The sequence below is a fragment of the Coregonus lavaretus genome, assembly GCF_964263955.1.
Source record: "Coregonus lavaretus genome assembly, chromosome: 1".
NCBI lineage: Eukaryota > Metazoa > Chordata > Actinopteri > Salmoniformes > Salmonidae > Coregonus > Coregonus lavaretus.
In genome coordinates, this window is record NC_139988.1 from 34673832 (window position 1) to 34693903 (window position 20072).

The 20072-nt window shown below is 44.3% G+C and overlaps 1 protein-coding gene across 1 annotated transcript in view; it reads right to left on the reverse strand.

Moving 5' to 3' along the window:
* Positions 1 to 1906: 1906 nt before the first annotated feature.
* Positions 1907 to 20072, reverse strand: part of LOC311132190 (girdin-like) — a gene marked incomplete at its 3' end in the record, with an annotated part of 83654 nt that continues 65488 nt past the window's right edge. The window contains exons 18-32 of the mRNA XM_084165410.1: positions 19804 to 19942; positions 19263 to 19445; positions 18953 to 19114; positions 17851 to 18128; positions 17500 to 17643; positions 16912 to 17098; positions 16281 to 16426; positions 16044 to 16136; positions 15294 to 15496; positions 7538 to 7615; positions 5679 to 5891; positions 5287 to 5349; positions 3725 to 3811; positions 3064 to 3317; positions 1907 to 2866 (exon numbers count right to left, since the gene is read on the reverse strand). Of these exons, the coding sequence (XP_084021536.1) occupies positions 1907 to 2866; positions 3064 to 3317; positions 3725 to 3811; positions 5287 to 5349; positions 5679 to 5891; positions 7538 to 7615; positions 15294 to 15496; positions 16044 to 16136; positions 16281 to 16426; positions 16912 to 17098; positions 17500 to 17643; positions 17851 to 18128; positions 18953 to 19114; positions 19263 to 19445; positions 19804 to 19942 (3190 nt within the window). The remainder of the gene's footprint in view (positions 2867 to 3063; positions 3318 to 3724; positions 3812 to 5286; positions 5350 to 5678; positions 5892 to 7537; positions 7616 to 15293; positions 15497 to 16043; positions 16137 to 16280; positions 16427 to 16911; positions 17099 to 17499; positions 17644 to 17850; positions 18129 to 18952; positions 19115 to 19262; positions 19446 to 19803; positions 19943 to 20072) is intronic.

Consider the following 20072-nt stretch of genomic DNA (forward strand, 5'->3'; position numbering starts at 1 on the left):
CAGATAAGCTCACAAAGGGATCACAACCTCATATAGAGCCAGCAGTGTTTCTTCCTGAATTCCAACAGAGAAAAGTAAAAGAAAAGCCAGCTATGGACACGTTACACTGAGGAACAGGGAGGGGGGGGGTGCATGTAGGTGTAGCAGGTCAGGACTTCCTGTTATTAGGGGTTGGGCATAAAAAAAAAAAAGGGCAAAGTGTGTTCCACCAGACGCCATGCAGAAAAGGCTCAATTCATGTACCCTTTACTGGGTTCCACCCAGACTGGGGGGGAGGGGGGACACCAGCATAGCATAAGCAAGCACGAACAGGATGGTACATCTGTTATGCCACTTTGGGTTACCATGGAGACCCCCCACCACTGGTCTCAGAGAGCAGCACTCACCACTTGAGCTCATAATGGTAGCCGATGAGTAATGTTTAGGAGCTTTGTTGCTCCCCACTGCTTTTTGACTTTCTGCGCTCTTGTAACACTTCCACATCTGCAGAACAAAGGCATGTCATATTACATCAGAATTAAGGCCGAAGTTAAGTTCATACACAAGATAAATACAATAAAACAATTTCAAATGGCAAATGCATAAAGCAGAAATAAAAATCTAACTAACAACGACATTACTACTCCTACTGCTGGTGCATACAGGAGTGCTTTCTGTCCTTGAATATAAGTTAATATGGTTAAAAATATGTTTGTACAAGTTGTACTCAGTCAGTCTACAATAATACATAACCTAAAATGTGTTATTGTGCAATTGGAATTTGTATTGTGGCCATGAGCATTCGAGACTTTACCCAGATCCAATACAACCAAGAGTAGAAGAACTTTCATTCACAAAATAATCTGCCCATCATATTTGTCTCACATGCAAATTTCTCTCACCACTACTAACACTGTCTTACAGCAACAAAAACACAAGACTCAACTATCTTTAAAACATTCTCTCTCAAACGCTTAACATTCCTCTCAGATCATTTTGTGAATGACGTTTCTTCCAAAACAATCCCTTATCCCCAATTCACCCATACACCAATTCAGAATCACCACATTGAGTGATTTGGTCAGACAAAGAAATGGAACAGAAAAATATGTCATATGCACAAAACAGAAAAACAACACCAAAGAAAACAAAGACAAAACCATTTTGATCGCAACAATCAAAATGAGAGGTTCTGAACAAACCAAGACAGAATAAAGCCATGCAGTTCAGTGAATATGTATTGAGATTGGTACAGTAGAATTAGACTGGTAATGCAATGTGATACAGTACTTTAGAGAGGACAGAATTCTCCCACATACCAAACACCCAATAAGACAGAGAGGAAACAGAATATTATCTCATTTTAATAGATGTGAAACTGCTTTCCTCTGAAGGGCTAGATTACATAATGACTCCATAAATCTACAAGCCTCATTGCGTTATTATTAAACAGAGCTCCATTCTAATTCTGGAGGACTTCTGACATGGAGATGTTTTAAAGATGAACTGAATGTCCAAATCATAGTTAATGTAGCTTTGCAGCATGTTTTCTGAAGATGTATTTGTGATTAGAAAAGAAATAGCAAATGTTGATTAAAATAAATAGAACAGCTATTGATGTCCCCCATAAAGCAGTCATGTACTAGCTTTATAATGTGAGCCAAACATCAGAGGTTTGATTAATGAATACAGTGTGAACAGACCTTTGAAGCAAAGACATCCAGAGAACCCCACTTCCATAAGACGGAGGGAAAGAATAAACCAGGGATTTACAAATCAGCCATGAAAACCCCCCCCATAAAAGCTCAACGGAAAACATAGCATGATAGGGCTTTGATAATGCATGCAGAGAGTTCCTTCTTTCTCCCCGAACATCACTGGTCCTTATGCAGGTCCCAGATCAGTAGCTGACCAGGGCACCACACATTCAGACACAGCCATACTCATACCACAACGATTGTTGATCCTCTGGGCTAAGGGGTGGAGATTGGTCAGCATCAAGCACATGATTGGTGTCAATGACCTCATGTTCCCCATTCTGGTCAGGTGGGCTGGGCTTTAGCACATTTGGTTGGTTCTGGGTGGTTTGGGCAGGGTTGGGCAAGAGGTGGGTTTTGACTGGGGGGCCGCTGATGCTACTGACCAGGGAGGTGTTGAGGGCAAGGAAGGTGTGGCTCTTGCCACTGCCCCCTGTGAAGGCTGGCTCGCTGAAGATGGAGTCCATAAACACTGACTCTACTGTGAAGGATGAGCCAAAGAAAGACTCTAGGCTGGAGAGGTCAGTTTCCCTACAACTGGGTGGGTGCTGACTGCCTGTGCTAGGCATACTGACTGACTTCAACAGGGGCATGGGGTCTGGGGCTAGGGGGATGGACTGGTGGTTGGGATGTTGGGACTGGGAGGGGTTGTTGGTTGGGGGGTACTCACTGGGCGTGGTGTAGGCGCGAGGCAAGGCCTTTGAGGAGGGTGTGGGGTCCACAGACACGGGCTGCCGGGTGTCTTTGGACAACATGTCGTGGATGCTGGTCCGACGTGTGGAGCCCTCGGCTGTGGATATGACGCTGCTGGCCCGGGGCAGCGTGGAGGAGGAGATGTCCAGACGCTCAGACACAGACATGGCTTTACTTTGGGAGGAGAGGCTGACCCGTGGCTGGACCATGCCCTTCACACGCGTACTCTCTGCCTTTCGTAGGCTGGGACGACCTGGTTGGGCAGCCCTGGAGGGGCGGCCATCTGAGTTCACTGGCGCTGCCTTCCCACTGGCTGAGCGCAGGATGCCCCGCCCCTTAGTGCCAGTGGAGCCTCGCTCTGTCCGGTCTCTCTGCACGTGCTCAGTGCCTCCAGAGAGGCGGGGAGCATCAATGGTCAGATTCTCTTGGCTGCCCGACTATTGATGGAGAAGAGACATTACAGTTACCATACCATGATATTACCTGGGTTTTATAGCAGACTTGAGTGGTGAAATAACTTCTACTTGTTTCTTATCATAGCACATCTGAAACCTATGAATAAAACAGTACTCCTATCTAAAAAATAGTATATTAAAGTCTTAATCTAGTGTTCCTGTGTGTTCCAGGCTGTCACCTCTGCAGGGTCGATGCTCTCCTCTAGGAACTGCTGTAGAGAGACCACCTCGCTGGCGCTGCCATTCTTCTTCTTGGCCTGTGTGGCCTGGGGGTCCAGGGACCTCCGCAGCAGCATGGGGCTCTGGTGAGAGGAGCGGGACAGGAGGTGCTGGACAGGGCTGCTCCCACTGGACCACTCCTCCTGGTCCAGACTGAGGCTGAACTCCCCACTGCTCTCACTGTGGGGCCTGCTGAGGTTTCCATTCAACGTGCCTGAAGAGAAACACACTACTGTAGGTGAGTTCTGCTCTAACAGTGTATGACTAACTCAGGTACTAACATACAAGTATCACCCCAAGGTGATGACAGACTCTGGATATAAACCAGCATAGCTCAGAAACCTGCTTTTTTGTGACAACGCAAATAAATAAAAAATATGCAAGAACCTAGCCTGGACCCTTCCAGAACATATCTCAGATAGAGAGGGGAAGCCATTCCGAAAAGAGTTACCGTATCAATGTTAATAGATTACAAAAGGGTTCTGTAGGTTTTTTCTCTCTCTCTTTTTATCTATTGTGTGTGTATGTGTGTGTGAGAATCAAGAGAGAGTACAATGAAGGAGGTGTCGTATGCAGGAGCGTGGGAGAGAAGGGGTGTTCTGGTTAGTGGTGTGACTGTACCTTTGGCCTCGAGCGGAGAGGAGTGGGAGTTATTATTGCTATTACTACTGATGGTCTTGATACTATGGAGGCTGGAGGGTCTGGAGTCTGGATAGGGATAAGAGGGCACACAGATTGAGAGGACACGTCACACGGGGCAGCAGATGGTGTATGCAGGCAGGAGGGGTGGCACGGTGCCATGCAACTCCAACAACATGCCCAATCACACAAAGGGAGTGGAGAGGGGAGGGGCACACAAACTCGAAGGGAGGAATCATTCACGAGGAAAAACCTATTGTAAAACCTGATTGGAGGAAAGAGGGGCCTTGTGATTGACATGACCCAGAGGCCAACACGGGAGGGGCTCAGGTAATTGAGAGGAGTAGGAGAGGAGGAGACCCGGGGCAGAGGAATGTACCAAAAGATAGGTGGGCTGTATGTGAATGTGTGGGATGCAAATTGATACGTTGTTGCTGTTATTAGTGGTCTTCAAGTTGGTTCAGGTTTGGTGTGGTTGGTACAGTAGTAGTATTGGGGAAGTGATGTCAGCAGGTAATCATTGATAGCAGTAGCAGTCTTGAGTAAAGTGGCACTGTTAGTGGTCTTAGACAGATGTACACAGGTGTGTCACTTACAACAGATGCTACAGGGGACTCTGCACATAGTGGATGGGTAGAGGGCAGAGGGCGACAGAGCCTGAGCACTGCTAAAGACCTGTAGGCCTGGCACATTCAACACACACAGCTAACTGGGTTAACCTGCTCCCACAGATGTTATACACTCCACTGGGCTACAGTGGTGCAGTTCACTTATACTGAGCTACTGGTAGTTTTGCTCACTTTAGGAAATAATGCATTGTACTAGGCTATCTGCCATTATATTAGCTAACTCACCAACATTACAGAACATTGTAACAAAGTGCAATAAAACAGACAGTTCTCGTAAAGTTCATGCAATAATAAAAATAGGTACATTACTGTATAACACAATGTACATGATAGTGGGAGGACATTTTAGCTAGCCAAGAGTGCACAGAAAATTTAGATAATGGACACCAATTGTGATATGTGTGTGTAAGTTGGAGAATGGAGTAGGCAGACAGCCTGATCTACTAGCTAATGGAGGAATGCTGCTTAAGACCATTTGTTAGGCAGAGTTTACTGTTAATGATAGCATGCCAAATCTAGTAATTTAGGCAGATCTACTCTAATGCAGGGCTCTACAACCCTGTTCCTGGAGCGGTACCGTCCTGTAGGTTTTCCCTCCAACCCTAATCTAGCACCTGATTTTAATAATTAGCTGGTTGATCAGCTGCATCAGGTTAGTTACAACTGGAATGGAGCAAAAACCTACAGGAGGGTATCTCTCCAGGAACAGGGTTATAGAACCCTGCTCTAATGGTAGCAAACTGAAATGTAGAGATATGGACCAAGCTTCTAGTGGCACGACATTTACACTTATTGTTGCCTATTTTTTGCCATTTGATATTTTATTCTTTTGTCTCCCAGTAATAAACTGGTGTAAAGCACTGTGGTTAAATAATACTAATGGGAGTTTATCCTAAAGGTCAACAGTTCTCTTACCTTGACCTCTGACCCCAATGGGGTCGTCTGAGGATGCTGGAACGTCTTCACAGGAAGCGTTGTCTGGAGGAGACAAAGAGATGTGGAAATATGAGTTATGGCTGGAGGGATGGAGAGACTACAGGAGAATAGGGCTTATGAGGGAAGCAAAGTATGTGGCAGCCAATCTTCTGAAATCTAGAGTATGATGGTAGGCATTCACAGGTGTCAAAATCACAAGGGAAAAATGGAAATGATGAAAGAAAAAAATACATTTACAATGGACTAAACAATGACTTAATTCTGAAACACAGTAAGACCGGTAGTAAATACACATCCTAGATGATAGTTCACCACATCACCACACAGAAGGAGGGGGGGGGGGGGTCGACTAGTGGTCCTGTAGTCTCTACCTTTGATCTTCAGGCTGCTCTTGGCCCTGTTGCCAGAGGGCAGGGTGAGGGTGGTGTAGTTGATAGCGTTGGTGGAGTAGGCCATGGAGCCCAGCTCCTTCATGCGCCGACTACTGCTGCCCCCGTTGGCCTCCACGGGCCCTTCCAGGTTCTCTGTGCTGCCCGCCCACTGGCCCCCTGCCACGGCAATGGTCTGCAGCAGGTCGTTCATGGCTGGGTTGGAGATGAAGATGAATTAGCCGATACCTCCTTAGCTTATGTGGTGGCCCTAGTGGGAGGGCACAGGGAGCAGCGCTAGGCTAGGCTAAGCATGCAGTGGCTGCTAAGAGTCTGAGCAGCAGCATTCAGAGATGTGCCACTGTCAGTGTGTGCAAGCCCATGTCGGCAAGGCATGCACAAGAGCTGAAATGCAGCCAAACTGAAAAAGACTCCGAAAAAATAGCAGAGAGTGACAGATAAAAAAGGCAGGGAAGGTAAGAAAGAAAAAAGGGAAAAAGAGCGAAAGCTATATAGAGAAAGAGAAAAAAAGCACTGGAAGGCTCTATTTCAATTCCTACATGGTGGCTGTGAGTGAGAGGTGGCGAGAGAGACAGAGAGAGAGCGCAGTGCAGTTCTGCTAAGTCATGCCTGCAGCAGCGCTGTAGTGAGAGACGAGTGAGTGAGATGGCAGGCTGCGCTCACACTTCAGGCAGAGATATATAGATGGGATGGGGAGTCACACAGTGCAGGCCACACACATCCACAGACCACACCACACTATACAGTACAGTAGAGAACAGTGGAATGGCATACGGTACCGCCCGACTGCACTGTCACATATACATGGACTAGACCTAGACCAGGAATGGGCAACTTTGATGAGGGTGGGGGCCACAAAAAATCTGAACTCATCATGAGGGGCCGCAGTTGCCCACATTGCGAGCAAGACATTTTAGTGGCCCCCCTCTTGACAGCGGAGAGAAAATGTTTAAGTTTTAGAGTAAATTTTGTGCAATTCCACACATTTTGCCATGGGGTGTAGAGAAAATGGTGCAGTTTTCAACCAAGTTTGCTGCAATTGTACACATTTTGCCATTGGGCGAAGAGAAGATTTTGCAATTTTATAACTAATATCATATAATTCTACACATTTTGCCATAGGGTGGAGAAAAATGTTTGAAGTTTTTAATTTGATATCTGAGTGAGACTGACTAACAAAATCAATGGGGCCCCCCCGGCCGGTAATTCGACCATGATAACAAGTTTAGATAGCTGGGCGTTAAATAGCGATAAAAACTTTTTTTGCTGACATGGGCTAATTGACTGACTATCAGTGACTGACATAACAAGAAAACTGCTGATGCACAACCAAATTTTTGAAATTGCACCTTGTGAATTCTACTATTCTAACTCGCAACAGTAAGTTGAGACCCGATTGAGTTCCCCCCCCAAAAATTATAACCTAGACTAAAACTAACCTAGAGCGCATCTACAGATACAACACAAAACTACAGTGAAAAAAAATACAGAAAGAGAACTACAGTTCACAGAACACCACTACTACCACTCACATTACCTCACATTAGTGTTGTTAATCATTGAAGAGCGTTAGTTTGAACTAATATCTACATTTGTTAGTTCTTGTATGTCATTACTTCGACTGTACACAAATGTAACCCAACAAAATGAGTTGTTAAGATATATGTATCTACTATTGGTGATAAATTAGTGTATTTCAGTTTTGTTTATTCCTAGAAAGGAAGGAAAGAAACCAGCTAGAAGCTATGAGAAGAGAAGCTAGGTGAGGGAAGCAGGCAGGCGCAGGCCAGAGGAGGTGAAGGGAGGGAGGTGGTATGACGCCAGGCTATCGGAGGTCTTACACATGGACCGGCGGTAGATGGCCTTCGCTTTGTCTTTCTCCTTCGATTTGTTCCTCATAAAGGGCAACCTTTTCAGAGCTGTCAGTTTACAGCCAAAGCAGAGAGGGGAGAAACAGAAAGACCAGGGGAGATGGAGAGGAAAAGAAAGGAGGGGGAAAAGAAAGGAGGGGAAAAACAGATGGATGTTAACGCTGAGAACCAGGAGGGAACCAGTGTACCGCCCTGAAGACTCAACTGGTAATAAAACAAACACAGAGTGTTACATAAATATTGGGGCAAATGCAGTGACACACTTTAACGCTCACTCACTGTTCAAACACATTCATACACAAAACGCCACGCACACAGCAAAGTGGGATGGCTGTAAAGAGGTTTGCCACATCGAAGACAACAGGCTGCCAGCAGATACTACAAACACACAGAACACCACACATAGGGTGACGTTTATTAAAGGGTGCAATTAAGAGGGTATAACAGTGAGACCAGGGGAACGGCACTGCAGTGGAAGGAATGTCCACAGGGATCCCATTACTAATGCAAGAAACAGAGTAGATTCTGGGACTGTACAGGAGACACCATTTTAGATTTCCAGCTCCACAGAAACCTCCGTGTGTTCTATAGACTGTCTACATTTTACAGAAATTTAAAGGCGAAACTTTTATAGACATTTGTCATATTGTGTGTGTGTGTGTGTTACATAAAAGGTTCTTTAGTATAGCGATTAAAAGACAAAACAAATGTGGTTACATAAAAGGTTGTCTTTAGTATAGCTAAAAAGTATTGTCAGAAGTATTACAATGTAAATTTACTTCTGCATATTTCAAGACATGTCATATGAGGGGGCAGTGAGATAACTGATGGGTTGGACGATACTTTTTTCGTCAATTATCTTGAAAAAGCGTATACTTAACCGGAAATCAACCAATCATCCATCGTTAAGTCAATGGAAAAATCATATGCTTCATAATCTAAATATTGAAAGAATGTGGACGACGGAAAGGAAGAAAATTGTGTGATTTGAGGATGTGGCAGAGAGTAGTGCAGGCACTGGAGATAGAGGTGAGAACAGGTGGGTCTGTTGATGTTGATGTTTGTGTGCATCTGTATGTTGTGTGTGTGTGTATATATATATATATATATATATATATATATATATATATATATATATATATATATATATATATATATATATATACACACACACACACACACACACACACACACATATATATATATATATATATATACACACATATATATATACACATACATACATACAGTTGAAGTCAGAAGTTTACATACACTTAGGTTGCAATCATTAAAACTCGTTTTTCAACCACCCCACACATTTCTTGTTAACAAACTATAGTTTTGGCAAGTCGGTTAGGACATCTACTTTGTGCATGACACAAGTAATTTTTCCAACAATTGTTTACAGACAGATTATTTCACTTATAATTCACTGTATCACAATTCCAGTGGGTCAGAAGTTTACATACACTAAGTTGACTGTGCCTTTAAACAGCTTGGAAAATTCCAGAAAATGATGTCATGGCTTTAGAAGCTTCTGATAGGCTAATTGACATCATTTGAGTCAATTGGAGGTGTACCTGTGGATATGTTTCAAGGCCTACCTTCAAGAACTACAGGAAACGTATGATCTCTGTAATTGCAAACAAAGGTTTCTGTACCAAATATTAAGTTCTGCTTTTCTGATGTATCAAATACTTATGTCATGCAATAAAATGCAAATTAATTATTTAAAAATCATACAATGTGATTTTCTGGATTTTTGTTTTAGATTCCGTCTCTCACAATTGAAGTGTACCTAAGATAAAAATTACAGACCTCTACATGCTTTGTAAGTAGGAAAACCTGCAAAATCGGCAGTGTATCAAATACTTGTTCTCTCCACTGTATATACACATACACAAACACACAGTGCCTTGCAAAAGTATTCATCCCCCTTGGCGTTTTTCCTATTTTGTTGCATTACAACCGGTAATTTAAATTGATTTTTATTTGGATTTCATGTAATAGACATACACAAAATAGTCCAAATTGGTTAAGTGAAATGAAAAAAATTACTTGTTTCAAATAATTCTAAAAAATTAATATCGGAAAAGTGGTGCATGCATATGTATTCACCCCCTTTGCTATGAAGCCCCTAAATAAGATCTGGTGCAACCAATCACTTTCAGAAGTCACATAATTAGTTAAATAAAGTCCACCTGTGTGCAATCTAAGTGTCACATGATCTGTCACATCATCTCAGATATATAGATATATACACGCCTGTTCTGAAAGGCCCCAGAGTCTGCCACACTACTAAATAAGGGGCACCAGCAAACAAGCGGCACCATGAAGACCAAGGAGCTCTCCAAACAGGTCAGGGACAAAGTTGTGGAGAAGTACAGATCAGGGTTGGGTTATAAAAAAATATCAGAAACTTTGAACATCCCACGGAGCACCATTAAATCCATTATTAAAAAATTTAAAGAATATGGCACCACAACAAACCTGCCAAGAGAGGGCCGCCCACCAAAACTCACAGACCAGGCAAGGAGGGCATTAATCAGAGAGGCAACAAAAATACCAAAGATAACCCTGAAGGAGCTGCAAAGCTCCACAGCGGAGATTGGAATATCTGTTCATAGGACCACTTTAAGCCGAACAATCCACAGAGCTGGGCTTTACGGAAGAGTGGCAAGAAAAAAGGCATTGCTTAAATAAAAAAATAAGCAATCACATTTGGTGTTCGCCAAAAGGCATGTGGGAGACTCCCCAAACATATGGAAGAAGGTACTCTGGTCAGATGAGACTAAAATTGAGCTTTTTGGCCATCAAGAAAAACGATATGTCTGGCGCAAACCGAACACCTCTCATCACCCCGAGAACACCATCCCCACAGTGAAGCATGGTGGTGGCAGCATCACGCTGTGGGGATGTTTTTCATCGGCAGGGACTGGGAAACTGGTCAGAATTGAAGGAATGATGGATGGCGCTAAATACAGGGAAATTGAGGGAAACCTGTTTCAGTCTTCCAGAGATTTGAGACTGGGACAGAGGTTCACCTTCCAGCAGGACAATGACCCTAAGCATACTGCTAAAGCAACACTAGAGTGGTTTAAGGAGAAACATTTAAATGTCTTGGAATAGTCAAAGCCCAGACCTCAATCCAATTGCGATTCTGTGGTATGATTAAAGATTGCTGTACACCAGTGGAACCCATCCAATTTGAAGGAGCTGGAGCAGTTTTGCCTTGAAGAATGGGCAAAAATCCCAGTGGCTAGATGTGCCAAGCTTATAGAGACATACCCCAAGAGACTTGCAGCTGTAATTGCTGCAAAAGGTGGCTCTACAAAGTATTGACTTTCGGGGGGTGAATAGTTATGTAGGCTCAAGTTTTCTGTTTTATTGTCTTATTTCTTGTTTGTTTCACAAGAAAACATATTTTGCATCTTCAAAGTGGTAGGCATGTTGTGTAAATCAAATGATACAAATCCCCCAAAAATCCATTTTAATTCCAGATTGTAAGGCAACAAAATAGGAAAAATGCCAAGGGGGGTGAATACTTTCGCAAGACACTGTGTGCGCATGCACGCACACGTCAAAAGTTTGGACACACCTACTCATTCCAAGGTTTTTCTTTATTTTTGCTATTTTCTACATTGTAGAATATTAGTGAAGACATCAAAACTATGAAATAACACATGGAATCATGTAGTAACCAAAAAAGTGTTAAACAAATATATTTTCGATTTGAGATTCTTCAAAGTAGCCACCCTTTGCCTTAATGCTAGCTTTGCACACTCTTGGCATTCTCTCAACCAGCTTCATAAGGTAGTCACCTGGAATGCATTTCAATTAACAGGTGTGCCTTCTTAAAAGTTAATTTGTGGAATTTATTTTCTTCTTAATGCGTTTGAGCCAATCAGTTGTGTTGTGACAAGGTAGGGGTGGTATACAGAAGATAGCCCTATTTGGTAAAACACCAAGTCCATATTATGGCAAGAACAGCTCAAAAAGCAAAGAGAAATTACAGTCCATCATTACTTTAAGACATGAAGGTCAGTCAATCCGGAAAAGTTCAATAACTTTTAAAGTTTCTTCAAGTGCAGTAGCAAAAACCATCAAGCGCTATGATGAAACTGGCTCTCATGAGGACCGCCACAGGAAAGGAAGACCCAGAGTTACCTCTGCTGCAGAGGATACGTTCATTAGAGTTAACTGCACTTCAGATTGCAGCCCAAATAAATGCTTCACAGAGTTCAAGTAACAGACACATCTCAACATCAACTGTTCAGAGGAGACTGCGTGAATCAGGCCTTCATGGTCAAATTGCTGCAAAGAAACCATTACTAAAGGACACCAATAAGAAGAATACACTTGCTTGTGCCAAGAAACACGAGCAATGGACATTAGACCGGTGGAAATCTGTCCTTTGGTCTGATGAGTCCAAATTTGAGATTTTTGGTTCCAACCGCTGTGTCTTTGTGAGATGCAGAGTAGGTGAACGGATGATCTCCGCATGTGTGGTTCCCACCGTGAAGCATGGAGGAGGTGCTGTGATGGTGTGAGGGTGCTTTGCTGGTGACACTGTCTGTGATTTATTTAGAATTCAAGGCACACTTAACAAGCATGGCTACCACAGCATTCTGCAGCGATACGCCATCCCATCTGGTTTGCGCTTAGTGGGACTATCATTTGTTTTTCAACAGGACAATGACCCAAAACACACCTCCAGGCTGTGTATGGGCTATTTGACCAAGAAGGAGAGTGATTGAGTGCTGCATCACCCGACCTCAACCCAATTGAGATGGTTTGGGATGAGTTGGACATCAGAGTGAAGGAAAAACAGCCAACAAGTGCTCAGCATATGTGGGAACTCCTTCAAGACTGTTGGAAAAGTATTCCAGTTGAAGCTGGTTGAGAGAATGCCAAGAGTGTACAAAGCTGTCATCAAGGCACAGGGTGGCTATTTTGAAGAATCTACAATCTAAAATATATTTTGATTTGTTTAACACTTTTTTGGTTACTACAGTGAGGGAAAAAAGTATTTGTTCCCCTGCTGATTTTGTACGTTTGCCCACTGACAAAGAAATGATCAGTCTATAATTTTAATGGTAGGTTTATTTGAACAGTGAGACAGAATAACAACAAAATAATCCAGAGAAACGCATGTCATAAATTTTATAAATTGATTTGCATTTTAATGAGGGAAATAAGTATTTGACCCCCTCTCAATCAGAAAGATTTCTGGCTCCCAGGTGTCTTTTATACACGTAATGATCTGAGATTAGGAGCACACTCTTAAAGGGAGTGCTCCTAATCTCAGTTTGTTACCTGTATAAAAGACACCTGTCCACAGAAGCAATCAATCAATCAATCAGATTCCAAACTCTCCACCATGGCCAAGAACAAAGAGCTCTCCAAGGATGTCAGGGACAAGATTGTAGACCTACACAAGGCTGGAATGGGCTACAAGACCATTGCCAAGCAGCTTGGTGAGAAGGTGACAACAGTTGGTGCGATTATTCGCAAATGGAAGAAACACAAAATAAATGTCAATCTCCCTCGGCCTGTGGCTCCATGCAAGATCTCACATCGTGGAGTTGCAATGATCATGAGAACGGTGAGGAATCAGCCCAGAACTACACGGGAGGATCTTGTCAATGATCTCAAGGCAGCTGGGACCATAGTCACCGAGAAAACAATTGGTAACACACTACGCCGTGAAGGACTGAAATCCTGCAGCGCCCGCAAGGTCCCCCTGCTCAAGAAAGCACATATACAGACCTGTCTGAAGTTTGCCAATGAACATCTGACTGATTCAGAGGAGAACTGGGTGAAAGTGTTGTGGTCAGATGAGACCAAAATAGAGCTCTTTGGCATCAACTAAATTCGCCATGTTTGGAGGAGGAGGAATGCTGCCTATGACCCCAAGAACACCATCCCCACCGTCAAACATGGAGGTGAAAACATTATGCTTTGGGGGTGTTTTTCTGCTAAGGGGACAGGACAACCTCACCGCATCAAAGGGACAATTGAACGGGGCCATGTACCGTCAAATCTTGGGTGAGAACCTCCTTCCCTCACCCAGGGCATTGAAAATGGGTCGTGGATGGGTATTCCAGCATGACAATGACCCAAAACACACGGCCAAGGCAACAAAGGAGTGGCTCAAGAAGAAGCACATTAAGGTCCTGGAGTGGCCTAGCCAGTCTCCAGACCTTAATCCTATAGAAAATCTGTGGAGGGAGCTGAAGGTTCGAGTTGCCAAACGTCAGCCTCGAAACCTTAATGACTTGGAGAAGATCTGCAAAGAGGAGTGGGACAAAATCCCTCCTGAGATGTGTGCAAACCTGGTGGCCAACTACAAGAAACGTCTGACCTCTGTGATTGCCAACAAGGGTTTTGCCACCAAGTACTAAGTCATGTTTTGCAGAGGGGTCAAATACTTATTTCCCTCATGAAAATGCAAATCAATTTATAACATTTTTGACATGCGTTTTTCTGGATTTTTTTGTTGTTATTCTGTCTCTCACTGTTCAAATAAACCTACCAATAAAATTATAGACTGATCATGTCTTTGTCAGTGGGCAAACGTACAAAATCAGCAGGGGATCAAATACTTTTTTCTCCTCACTGTACATGATTCCATATGTGTTATTTCATAGTTTTGATGTCTTCACTATTATTCTACAATGTAGAAAATAGTAAAAATAAAGAAAAATCCTTGAATGAGTAGGTGTGTCCTAACTTTTGACTGGTACTGTATAGATAGATAGATATATATAGCTGGTGCATTGAGCACAGGTGACCTATAATGCATTGCACCGTTTAATAGGTATGGAATGTGGGAGCGTTCCTTTGCCCAGGCGTTGCTGACGCCTGCCAGATCTTACAACGCCTGGATAGGTATTTTATGTATCAGCTAACCACATCATATGTTATAGCAATCTATCAGTCGATGACGTGGCACGCAAGCATTGGTTGATGCATGCAACATCTGAGTAGGGGAACGCGACCATTGACTGAAGGATGAGTCACGACATGTTGACGTGCCTTGAGTGACAGGACAGCTCGACTACAAGCCCCGCCCAGCCCTCCCCTCTCAGCATACCATTAGAGGAACCTTGGTTGCCCTGGTTACTCTGCACATGGGAGTGCTGCACTCTCTGAGAGTCTTTCTTCCCTATCGTTCAGAGAGAGAAAAACAAGCACAGCAAGCATTAGGCCCACACAACCAGCCACCACACAGCAACAAGCAGCTACTGTCCTGGTGTCTCCCGCCCTGCATACCTCACTGTCTGCAAATGACCCCTGCTCATGTTCTAGTGTCTGTGTCAGCGTGTACTTTCCTGTCTGACCCAGTGTACTTCGGTTTCTCTGTCTGCGTGCATCATATTACCTGTCTCTGCCTGAACATGCATTTCCTGTGTGTAACCCCACATGTATTTATTAACATGTGCTCTGCTCCCCGTGTCTTATTTAGCTAATATGTGATCTAGTCCTTCTTCCTGTGTGTTAGTCCCTCTGGTCAGAGGAAGGGACATATTGAGTGAGAGGAAGACCTAGTACTAGACTGTCTGGTCAGGAGCGGACTCTCTTAAAATATAGTTATATTACTTCCTTCTATTGTGTCTATTTTACTGTGAAGTATATTAATGTGTTTTATTGCACTTCAAATAAGGCTTGATTGATCTGATCAGTAGGGTGTTTTCCATGCAGGCCTGAGAGAGTGTCTACTCACTGCTGCTCCTCTTGTGTGTCAGCGTGTCATCCAGGGAGTTGGAGCCAGAGCCTATGGAGGAGGAGTCCTGGCTGTCCAGAGGAAGCCCCAGGAAGCCCTCGCTGGACTCGGAGCGTGTGGGCGTCAGTGTCAGGGAACGCATCCGCTCCCGACTCCTCGGCTTGATCAGCTTCTTCATCTTCAGGGTGATCCAATTCCCTCGTCTGAGACGAGAGAGAGAGGGGGAGTAGGAGGGGTTTGTAATTTGGGGTACATTATTTGACTCTGGGTAGTGTTCAGTAGGCACGAAAAGGGGGGCAATGTTTTGAAATGAAGGGAATTAATTTTTTTGTATTCCCATTTTGTGCCTTATTGAAACAGGGGAGTTCTTGTAAACCACAGCCTTCCAATTCACCAGAGACAGCTATGATGATGTTGGTTAGGCATAAACATGAACCAGAGCTTCTTCGTTAGGTAGACATTTTAACCATATGCAGGAGTTGGTTAGGTTCAGACTTCAACCATATGCATTTAGTAAGGCATGGAAATGAATCAGAACTGAATGGTTAGGCACACACGAGCTAAGGCAGTCGATTAGGCAATGGAATGAACCATAACCAGACAACTGCAGCAATCTACTGCAGTTATATATTTCATTTTCATGTGGGGGGTGTCAGCTTTGTCTCAGTCAGCTGTTTACTATAACAGAGGCTGATATATGGTCACAGCACCAACCACAATGACAGCAGTGGACTCCTCCAAGCTACTTACCTCCGTGGAGGTGAGGGGTCGTAGAACTTGTACTGGTCCATGATCTTCTCTTCCAGCTTCTCCTTCTGTCTCCTCAACACGTTCAGCTTGTCACTGTGAAGGACGGAAAGACCAGTTAGGGACAGGCACAAATGACATCTAGCTACATAGCCAAGAAACGGACATTTATCCTATTGAAATGTTAAAGTTAACACTGGTTACAGGGTTGCAAAACGTAATAGTGGGGTCATCTCTCACATGTACTGTCTCTGTTCTACGTGGTACAGGTCCTTGCTCTCCATGGTCTGTTCTAGCAGGGAGCGGTTCTGCAGCATCAGGGTCTGGATCTGGTCCAACAGGTGACGGTTCTCCTCCTCCAGGTTTCCCTTCAACTGACTCAGCAACTAGGGAGAGAGAAATATACTATTTTTGTTACCTCCATTTTGAATGGGAAATACTCATTGAGCAACGTGGATGGTGTCCAAGTTTCTTTCACATTGTTGTATGTATGTATTACACGTGGGCTGTGCCTTCCCTTCACAGTGGGTGAATACATGTCAGACACTTGTTAAGCCTCATAGAGCATGGTATTGAGAAACCAGCTGTGTGTCCCCAGGCACATCTACTCTATCAGCCTTCCTTTCCAACAGACAGATGTCAGGCAAACATAAGCATGTCTGGACCGAGGCCACATATCGGCTTTGAACACTTACATAACATATGACTACATTTACCAAGAGTTAACTGTGATAGAGTTGGGAAATATGTGGAACATGAAAATTACAACCTAGTGGTCAGTCTATGGGAAGGGGGTACAGATATTGTAGTACCTCACACTGGTTAGTGAGTGGGAGGGAGTGAAGGGGGACTGCGGGGAGTGTAACCGTACCTCACACTGGTTGGTGAGCTTGGTGGAGGTGATGTCCAGCTGCTGGTACTGCTCTTTGAGTTTGGAGAACTCCGCCTCCAGGCGGGTCTGTTCCAGCTTGGCACCGTTCATCTGGCTCTTCATGTTCTTATGGTCAACCTGCAGTCCCTCATTATCCTTCACCAGCTGGCAGTGTGCCATGTTCAGCCTACACACAGAAACACACACAGAGACGTCATCATGTGTTTTTAAACAGCACATTCTTTACTCATAGCCCCTGTCACATGTCAAACCGTGGTTTGAGGGACTGACCTTTCAAGACGAGGGAAAAACACACTTATTAACATTTCAGTTTGAAAATAACAACCAAATGGTTAGTTCTCTAATTGCAACCACTTAAAATGTCTGCATACTGCCACTCAAAACATGCAGACTTTATTTTCCCTCTCTCTCTAAAGATCTTCTTGCACAGATTTCTCTGCACCTGGATTGACAGTTTAAGGATGTTCCCTTGCACCTCAAAGTAACCCTCAGGGCAAATTCCCCTCCTCCACTCTCTCATACAAACAGACACACACACACACAGAACTCAGTCCCTGAAACACTCACCTTTCATTCTCCTCCTTCAGTTTGTAGTAGTCTACAGCCGTGGCCTCGTGGCTCATGTTCTCAGACAGCATCTTCTCCTGCTGTGCCTTCAGCTGTTTCTCCAGCTCCTCCAGCTGATCCTTCTGCCTCAGCAGCTGGTTATACCTGCAACACATTACCACCAGTTAGTGGATGGCAGCTGTGTGTGTATATGTGTCTCTGACTTGAGTACTGTGTAATGGTAGTGTGGAACTGAGTGCATAGTAAGACTGTCATGCATGTGTATTTGGCCGTGTGTGGTTAAGTGTGTGATCGATGCCAGCTGTGCTACAGTATACTGTAAGCACATAACAGCACCAGTAGAAACCCCACCTGTCCTCCAGGTCTCTGTGCTGTGATTCCAGGCTCTTGTGGGCACTTTTCAGGCCTCCGTGTTTGCCGATGAGGCCCTCATACTCAGAGGCCTGCCTCTCATGCAGGGCAGCCAACTTCTCATGGTCCCTCAGTAGCATCTCATAGGTGGACCTCAGGTCCTCCCTCTCCCTCACCGCCCCCTCCTTCTCGTTCTCCATGCTGGACTGCTGTGTCGCAAGCTGGGCATTTTGGGCCATGAGAGCACCACTCTGGGAGTTCAGGGTGGAGTTCTCCACCTAAAGGGGAAACAAGACATCTGATTGGACATCTGTGCTGTCTGAACTCATTTACTCAGAAATGCCCTTAACTAGATCTGTTTATTCAAGGCTTTTGTCATGTCCTTCTAGGCATTGCATTGGATTAGATTATTCAGTTATGTGAAAAAAAAACAGGGTGAGAACCACACCAAATAATTTGAATAGGTGTAGGTGTCAGTTCTGAGCAATAGGGGGCACTGTGTACACAGACAGCCTGTCCATCCAGTAAACAGTGATGGTTGAGACATCGCATGTCCTTGTCTGATTTGGATAAACATCAGTGGTCAAATGTTAGATGTGGCTTATGAGATGGGAATTCTCTCTAGCCATGTGGCAGAGTGGAGAGAGACTACAATACTACCTGTCCCAGACCTGCTGTTTTCAACTCTTAATGATCGGCTATGAAAAGCCAACTGAGATTTATTCCTGATTATTATTTGACCATGCTTGTCACTTATGAACATTTTTGAACATCTTGGCATGGTTCTGTTATAATCTCCACCCGGCACAGCCAGAAGAGGACTGGCCACCCCTCATAGCCTGGTTCCTCTCTAGGTTTCTTCCTAGGTTTTCGCCTTTCTAGGGAGTTTTTCCTAGCCACCGTGCTTCTACACCTGCATTACTAGCTGTTTGGGGTTTTAGGCTGGGTTTCTGTACAGCACTTCGAGATATTAGCTGATGTAAGAAGGGCTATATAAAATAAAATTGATTGAATATAGGCTATGGATGCAGTGTAGACAAGGCCAACGTATAGGGTGCATGGGAACGGCAGTGAAGGAGCAACAGAGGGAACCAGGTCTTACCTGTAGTTTGGCGTTCTGGGTCTGTAGGGTGGTGTTGTTCTCCTGTAGAGATGCAGTCTGTCTCTGTAGAGCCAGAATCTGAGCCTGCAGGTTACTGCTCTGGGTCTCCAGCTGCTTCAGGTTGGTATGCAGGGCCTGCTTCTCTGCCTGGAGGGTGGCGTTCTGAAAATGACAGAGAGACACACAAGATTCACGCATGCATTAATTATATACAGAGGCCCTTCACACTTCAGTGACACATCACTGTCACATACTGTATCTAAGATTGCTGTTTTTGTTTTGAGTTGTTGATTAGATGGAGTTTACTCACGTTCCTCTCCACTTCGATGAGGCGGTCTTTGACCTTCAGCAGTTCCCGGGTGGTCTCGTGGCTCTCCTTCTCCCACTTGTTGACCACCTGAGAGTCCTCCCTGTCCCCTCCTCTGGGGGGTGAGCTCTGCACCATCCTCTCCTCCTCCTCCCTTTGTCGCAGGGCCTCGTAGTTCTTCTTCACCTGGAGAGGTCAAAGGTGAAATGGTTAAACCTCCACCCCCCAAAATATGCCCATGCTATGAGTTCCATTACTAACACTGTTCTCTGTTCTGGCACCCCAGCGGCAAGAGTTCTAGTTTTCGTCACAGAGTTAAACATATGCTGCGGAAACTATTCTCTGTGTTTTCTAGGCTCCTGGTGCCTCATGAATAGATAACACAATGAAAAAGGAATTAATAAATAATGAATTGCCTCTGAGAAGCATTTGAGCATTTCTCTGAGTCATGTGTTAAAGAAGCATAACACAGAACCTCTCTGGGATAATGTTTTGGTACAGAATTTTCACTGGGCTGCTGTTCTGTATTGTTTTAGGACTCAACAGTTTTGAGCTCCTGGCGCAGTTGTTGGTTGAGGTTGGAGGACTCCTGCAGTCTTGCTTCCAAGGCAGCTATCTTCTCCTCCTTGATCTCCAGAGAAGACTTGAGAGTGGACTCTAGCTTGAACTCCAGCAGCTTGTACCTGCACATAAGGGACATTCACAATCATTAAAAGACAAAGGATCTTTCCTGGACAGAATTCAATGTCTTGACACTGTATTGTTGGCAGAGTGCCTAATATGAACCTTCATTGATGTGATTAGAATTCTTTA